Genomic DNA, 8,036 nt, shown 5'->3' with positions numbered 1-8,036 from the left:
ATGTTATTTGCACATGCATCAAGAAATGAGTTTGAAAAAGTGTTAGTTTTCTCCCCCCATACAATTATTCAAGTGAATTTTTTCTTAAACTTCCATGTTGCGATTGGTGAACTATCAGGGCTTAATTCTCTAACCCACATGACCATTTAACAGGAAACACCCTGTATTCACTTCCAAATCATAATGATCACCATTTCCCAAATGCAATTTTAGATCAATCTTAATTCTATCTGAAATCTGCTTTCCTATTGAACATCATGACTAACCCATTTCACAATTCCCACTTCACCACTTCAATTCCTCGAGTTTGAAACTTGTACAAAATGCTTATCTCTATTATGGAGATGTGCAAGTGACATTCATAAACTGGAAAACCATTAAACAAGCCTGGAAATTTAATACTTCACACTTTTATTTATTCAAAACAGTTAATAAAGCTCTACAATCAGTTTAGTATCTTTAATTTTATCAAAAAACTGCAATTAAAAAAGTTACAATCCATGATTTGGTAACAGGATTTTACCTGGCATTTCCCCCTCAGGAAATATACACTTTTAAAATCAATCATTACTGAATACCCAGATCCATCATAGATTCGTCACTTTAAGCAAGACAATGCTGCAACTTAAATAATCAGATTTTATGCATTCCAGGCAGGAAGCAAACTTGCCCGAAAACTGCCTTTTGAAATGTAAAAATCTCTAAAGAATTTTCATAACTGGTGGTTCTTTCATCTCCAATTGGGTTTTGACATTGGAAGTCAAACATTTTCATTAGCAAAAGGCAGTTGTGCACACAATCTCAGCTGCCCACATTAATCCAGGATAGGGACTTGTGTTGCAATGAGTTTTCTTCTTAAATTCTTAATTACTACAAATAAAAAGCTTTAACTGCTTAAAAGTCATTCATCTCATCTCTAATGCAGTCACAAAATTGGAAAAACTTCACCCAATTCCTCAGCACCTATTTGATGTTCCACTAGCAATTTTTAGCAAAAGTGATAAATGAATATAATGCTTTGCCTTTATATAAAGACTTGTTGTACTGGGAAGCCCCATGACGCAAGTCCATTAAGTAGAACCTCTATGTTCTACTTTCAGATCTATCTTGTTCATCTTCAGAATCTTCATCTGTGGCTGTGAAAATAATGAATTTGGGTTCACAAGGTGGTTTGACACACATGCAGAAAATTTCTAAGCTTATAAACATTTAAAGTGTATTTCACTGGTCAGCTTAAACTGGCAAGAATAGGAAAATTTTAGACAATAAATCTAAATTTCAAGAATGTCTCCTGGACCCACAAAAAAGGTGATTAAGTTACATGACAAAGATTAGCCAATGGGCTCACCGCAACTTCCAAGCTGCTTGAAGCTTGCTATGACTTCTTTATAGCTTATCCTCATGGTCCTAAAATTCTTACATTAAAACCATTTCCACCCATCCTTTGCGACAGTATATTCATCACTGAATTTTTCAGCAAACTCATGATATCATGGCCCTTTCAAAGCCATGCACTTTGAATTAAAAAACCCTTCAAATGTTCTGCTCCAAAAACAATCCAAGTTTTATCATGCAATTGAATCCATTACTAGAATTCTTGGAAATCTAAACCCTAAAAAGCTTCAAATTAGCATTATGAAACAAGTATACCCTCGTCTCTGTTCCACATCCTTTAATTATGCCACTTGAATTAACCCTCATGCCCATCATCAAATTCACCCCTACCACCCATGATGATCCAGTCAGTGGAGGCTGCTGAACCATTGAACAGCAGTGGGCACACTTGTGCCTTCTGGCCATTAGACTCTGGCTATTCCAGGTTTAGCCCCAAATGTACAGCTAGAAATCAGTAGCCCAGTAAAACCATCAAAAATACTACAAATCTCAAAGTACCATCTTTCCCCACTGACTCAGCTAAGTTCTAATGATACATAGTGCTGGAAATTGACCTTTGTGTACAAGTAATATAGTTTCAAAGTACAAAAACACTAAAGTGAGCATTTAACATTTAAAATTTGTGGATAAAAAATTAGATGATTGAAAATCAGGTGATGCTAATGAAGTGCAGCTTCACATTGACAACACCTCTTTGGAAGGATGAAGTATTCAGCTGACATTCTGTAATAAAATTTTGCAAGTCCATAAGCTAACAAACATCACCACATATCAGGACATCTAACTTCCTCAAATACTAAAAATGGTTCCATATCAAAATGGTATAATGCAAATGTGCAGTAATTTTAAGTATTATTTCATCCAGCATTTACACCACAGACAAATGTGTGTAAACTCCCAATAATAAGAATGTCATGTAATAACCAAGCCATTCATCACTACACCAAGAATCAAAAAAAGTTACTCAAAAAATAAACTGCTGGAGGATTGAGTTCATTCCATTTTTCCCCAGAAACAAAGTTCTTCCAGCAGTTTCAGTGGATTCAAGCATTTGTAGACTCATGTCAATCAAATATTAGGACCTGCCAGGCTCCCAAATAGCCTTGGGCATGATCTCACCATGTGAGAATGTAAAAAGGAGGGCCAGCCACAAGTTGTAAAGTGCATCCTTGTATAGTCTCTTCCCAAACTGTTGAAGGTCAGCATCCATTGTCATAGTCATATTCCCAGTGATATTTGACTCAAAGCTCAGGTGAATGGGCCAATGGATTTGTCCCATCGTAAGCCTACCACTTCCCCCACCAGCGAGGCACTATTGGATTCTGCTGTGCTGGCTAGGGCATTCCATGCCTCAATCTTCTATAACAGCTTCTATCCATCCTATGAAAGCCCCCCAAAAATGGGGTTGCATTATTCTGAACAGGTCTCATTTCTTAAAACTGGCCTCTTCATAATTTGAAGTTTTAAAAACACATCTACATCCTCCTCTGGTCCTGGATACTTCCTCAAATTAAAAAGGCAAGAATACAAATAGAAGCTAGCTACAAAGGCTCCTTGAACCCATTACACTATTCAATAAAATACTGATGATCCTTAAAATCTACATTCCCTTATCCCTCTATTCAGTCAACATCTAAAAATCTAACTTGTTCTGTCTTTAATGAACTCAGATCTTGGGAATCATTGGAATTCTCAATCCTCAAAAAAAAAACTATTTCTTCAAAGGGTCATCTTTATTCAAAGACTGTTGAAGAGTTCTAGGCACTCACTATCCAACCAAAATTCCCTCTCAGCATCTCAAACTCCAAGCTCTACAGAATCAAGTATATTCTTCCTTGGGCATGGACACTAGTACTGAACAATTCTCCAGGCATCTCAAAGGCCTGAACAGCTGCAGGAAATGTTTCCTTGTTCTTTTATGCCAATAAAAAAAGAAAATCCACAAAGTCTAATTGTTTACTGTTAAAGTGCAATTTTCTGCATCTTACATCAGCACCCCAATAATCCTCTGCACACCATTTAATAGGATTTTTCTAATCTTCATACCAAAATTTGTCATTTTGCAGTACGCTCCATCTACTAATGTTAATGAACCCGGACACTCTATAGAGTTAGAAGCCACAATTTAAGATTGGAAATAGCCAAGAACCCAGCATTGACGCTTGTAGTACATTATTAGTCACTGTCTGCATCCTGAATTTAATCAGTTTCCCTTTTTCTGCCTTCAAATCATTTGTTACCTTCAAATTACCCATATTGCTTGGATTCAGCAAGATATTTATCCATGACATTTGCAGTCCTCTTTTTGAAGCTTCAGAGGAAGGGTCATGTAAAGTAGGGAAATGATCACAAGTTTTTTTTTTAATTTCAGCAGTATTCTTGTGTTAATAAAAGCTGACAGAGTTTGCCATATTGTCATTAAGTGGGTGGAGTTGTGCTCACTGACAGGCATCTATAATTTGCATTCCAGTTCTTTTAACTTATGTACAGTCAAATGTTGACATCCTGAAGGTCAGATGTATGTTGAAAGTTCAAACGGCCCTGTAGAAACAAACATTTTGATTTGTTCATATACTGTTCTCTATTTAAATTGTCTTCCATTGCTTTCTGATAGAAATAAAAGTACTTGCCATCATCCCAATTTGAACAAGTTTCCACTTTTTTTTTGCGATGTGCAACTCACTCCTGTCATCAACACCAAGTTACTAGGCAGCATCTTCTTGAAGCAGCTTATAGTACTCTCCACAGACATCATAGCTGTCAGTAAATTGGAAGTGTTCCCAAACCAAAGCAATGCCCAAGGTTGACATTTATATCTAGCCACAAGCCAAATTCCAATTCAGAATCAGACTCCTTTAATATTGTGGCATTAAATAACTAAGGCTCACATAGCATCATTGATCACAAATTTTACTCTTTCCAATGCATCTTGAAATATCAGAACTCAATACACCTGCTCCTACAAACTATGTTTTTCTAGATATTTTTAAAAATACAGCTTTGATAAGTCTACAAACATTTATCAATGGCTACTATTTTATACAACCATCAACAGCCTGTCAGTCCTCTGACACAATTTTAAAACACTGAAGATTGTTGGATTAGTCAAGTCCCTGCTACTTCCAGAATGTCAGTCATTCTGGCATTCATGCATTCAATGCCCAATGCTTTTTTCACTTCTAGCTTTTAGGCATATCAGTGTTAAACAGACAAAAACTAATGAGATTTGTTGCATCATCTACCTTACCAGCAAAATTTACTACAAGAATCAACTAAACAAATTACTGACCAACATTATTCACAAAAAAGCTGTCAAACACTTCCAGAAAGATCCATGGTTGGATTTTGTAGCTAGCATCAAATAAATGCACTTGAAGCCCAAACTTTGGGGCGACTTGTTATAAATGAAAATCAATTTCACCACAAACTCCACTACAAAGTACACATGAACAGAGCAAAACAAAATCAACTAGACTGAAGAATCCTGAAGAACTGCACATTCTAAACCAAAAGGTTAATAAATTAACTATGGACAAAAAGTGGAAGATAAAGACTCCTCTCAAACTAACAATGCCCAAAACCTAAAGAAACAAGAGCCTACAAATTTCAATGATTGCTTGATTATAATTGTGATATGTCACTTAAACTTCCAAAAGGTACAGGTTGTACTCCTAAAAAAAACTAACTTTACGACCTTCATGCTTTACTGCAGAGTTTATTGATAAGGTATCAATGCAGCACAACTTGTGAAACAGTAGAATAAATTAAGACAAAACCCAGGGCATTATATTCAAATCAATACCATGTATTGTAGTCAGCCAATACAAGTAGATAGATTTCCCTTTAATCTTTCTCTGCAGTAGAAATTGGAAGTGTAGATATACAGCAGCAATAAAAACTTAAATTTAACAGCTGTCCCTGATGTGCAAGACAAGACAATGATTGTCAGGCTACACAATCATGGAGCGAGCTGTTGCTCAAACACTGCCATTTTTAATCTGCATGAACACACTAACAGGCCTTCTGAAGATTGAGAATTTTGATAACTTTATCCCCAGCCACATTTTATCCACTACTGTGGAAAGTGTACATAATATAAAGTTACATCAAGCAAAAAAATTCAATAATAGCCCTTGTATTTCCCCAATTAGGAAGTGGTGATTAGGCTTCACTTCAGGGCTTGCACAAGAATCTAGATTTGCACACCAGTGCTAATACATTATGGATAAAACAAACTTGAAGGCTAGAGTGCCCCTCTCAGGGGTGCAGAAGATCAAAGCACCAAAAAAAAAGAAATTCTCTATGCAGCAGGCAATTTTTTTCCCCCAAACCATTAGTACACTAACTGGTCTGCATCTCACTGCCATTGACACCTTGGAGGCAACTAAACACACTTCAAACAGATTGTTGGAAAGGAAGCTTTTGAATGTATTGCTATCACTAATATCATATACATGCAAGATCTGCTTGTTACTGCTTATGTCAGTTTTAGATTCCCTCTCCCTTCTCCCCCCACCCACCAGGGTTAACATTCATTACTGGACCCAGAACAATTTAAAAAAAACTGCCTTCAAGTGTTAGCAGGGTTGGGTCAAGATAGGTACAAGTTGACAAGAATCATGTTTCATAGGTAGCAAACGCTTAAAAAACTAGTTGAAAAAGGAAAAGCAAGCAGGGCCCATGGGTGATACATTTCATTGAAAGTACATTTTCAGATAAGATATTGAGAAAAATGTGGAACAGCAAAACTCAAACCTACTAAAGTGTATTACAGAATGCTCAAATGGCACAAAATCCATTATAGCAAATTTAAGAAGGATTAAAAGGTGAAAAATTCTTTATATTCAAATGCAACTGTATTGTAATTTTTTTTTATAAGAGGTGCAGAAGAAAGACTTAATGGGAAACTAACCTGCAAGAATCATGGGATCAGGGTAATTTTAATGCAGTTACTAATAATGAAGTGTATAAAGGTCCAACCAAATCAAGTGAAAGATAGTATTTCAAATCTATTAACCAACAAAAGACAGGCTTGAAGTTTATACATTTTAGAGACCAGCTGCAAGATGAGAGACTCCAGGAATAAAGTTGATTTTCAGAACAATGAAGTGGGGTTGCAGCCACAAAAGATGTTTTTAAAACAGAGGATGGCAGCAGCTGGTGAAAATAGATGATGTGCCAGGTGTAGAAAGTGTAGTGCAGCACTGTAGGTCTTTCAATTTGGAGAAAAAAAAAGGACTAAGGATGATGTTGACATCAGGTACTACATAGCATCTTGGTGTTTCAATTAGTTGAACAATATGGGGAATGAGAATTAAAAAAAAGCATTGCAGTAACAAGATTTAGGAGACATGCTCAACTACTATCTTGTCTATCTAACCATGCTTCTTCATACAGATAGTGAATGACACTTAGTGACTTTATGGACTACATCCTTATTGTTGGCATTAGAACTATTCTTGAGGCATTCCTAACTTGAACAATGCTGGCTGTTTGGTTTTTGTTTGCAACATCGGGTGACAATTAGATGGTATATGGACTCTGGTCTTCCAAACAAATGTTACAATATCACCAAAGTGACATCCAATATACCAGAAGCTGCAATGAAGTGGGAAATTTAAATGAGTGGTTTACAAAGATTGTCATTTGGTGCAAAATGAGTTTAAAAACACCATCTGATGTAGTTCTGTTGTCCGTTCAGTTGAAAAGATGCTCTTAACCTTTATTTAAGATACCTTTACATTCCCAAAAAGCATCTTCAGCATTTTGTCTGAAATTGGTTTGCAATTCCAATGTGAACAGTTTTACTAGCTCATAATTAAAGAGTACATTCCAAAAGGGCAAAGAGCATTGGATTGCCCAAGTTAGGGCCCTAATGGGCATCCGAGAAACCTACTTTCAAGATCTTGCATGTGCTGCTGAAGGGTTCTTGCCAAGTGGATGAACTGAAAGTAAAAAGTGGACAATGTCAAAACCGCATATCTTCACCCTTTGTACCGAAAGGGTGGAGGGAAAACTCAGAAGCACAATATGATCCAGCTGGTAGATAATCTTGTACAGTTGCTGTGCCTAATTTATAAAGTTCAAAACTACAACCATACACCAAATAAAGACTGGTAATGCATTCTCTTATGCAGGAACTGTACTAGTTCAAAGGATGTAAACGAATAATTACATGTTAGTGAAAATGAAAGTTTGTAAAATTATCAAATAAATTTTTTGTACTCTATTGAAGACTAGCTGCTCTCCCAACATTCCAGATGCATTTTAAAGTTTAGTGATCACAATTGGAAAACGGAAACATCCTGATTACAAGTCTACTTGCAAGTTGATAATATTAATTAAGTTACCTACATGCAGGAGGTGGCTAGTTTAATGCCAAGTTACTTCATTCAGCTATGTTGATAATGTCATTGCTTACACTTACCTGCAGTCTGGTCCTTGTCTCACTTGTACCACCCATCATGTCAGAAACTCTCTGCTCACACAGATGAAGTAAAAGAACAAGGTAAAGACCAGAACTGATATCGTGCTGTGCCTAAAATTGTAAAAGTACAAATAGTTAGTAAAAATTCAGTTCACAGCAACCCATTTTCTAATGCAGGTGTATGGTCAAAATGTAACAATAGATGAAATGAAAT

The 8,036-nt window shown here is 36.2% G+C and overlaps 1 protein-coding gene across 1 annotated transcript in view; it reads right to left on the bottom strand.

The window, feature by feature from the left end:
* Positions 1–407: 407 nt before the first annotated feature.
* The window catches only part of marchf7 (membrane-associated ring finger (C3HC4) 7), a 12,779-nt gene continuing 5,150 nt past the window's right edge, over positions 408–8,036 (bottom strand). Inside the window, 3 exon segments of the mRNA XM_052028210.1 lie at positions 408–1,136; positions 7,292–7,340; positions 7,823–7,933. Of these exon segments, the coding sequence (XP_051884170.1) occupies positions 1,084–1,136; positions 7,292–7,340; positions 7,823–7,933 (213 nt within the window). The 3' untranslated portion in view covers positions 408–1,083.

Source organism: Pristis pectinata, chromosome 1 (genome assembly GCF_009764475.1).
Source record: "Pristis pectinata isolate sPriPec2 chromosome 1, sPriPec2.1.pri, whole genome shotgun sequence".
Lineage (NCBI taxonomy): Eukaryota > Metazoa > Chordata > Chondrichthyes > Rhinopristiformes > Pristidae > Pristis > Pristis pectinata.
This window is presented reverse-complemented; position numbering and strand designations above follow the sequence as displayed.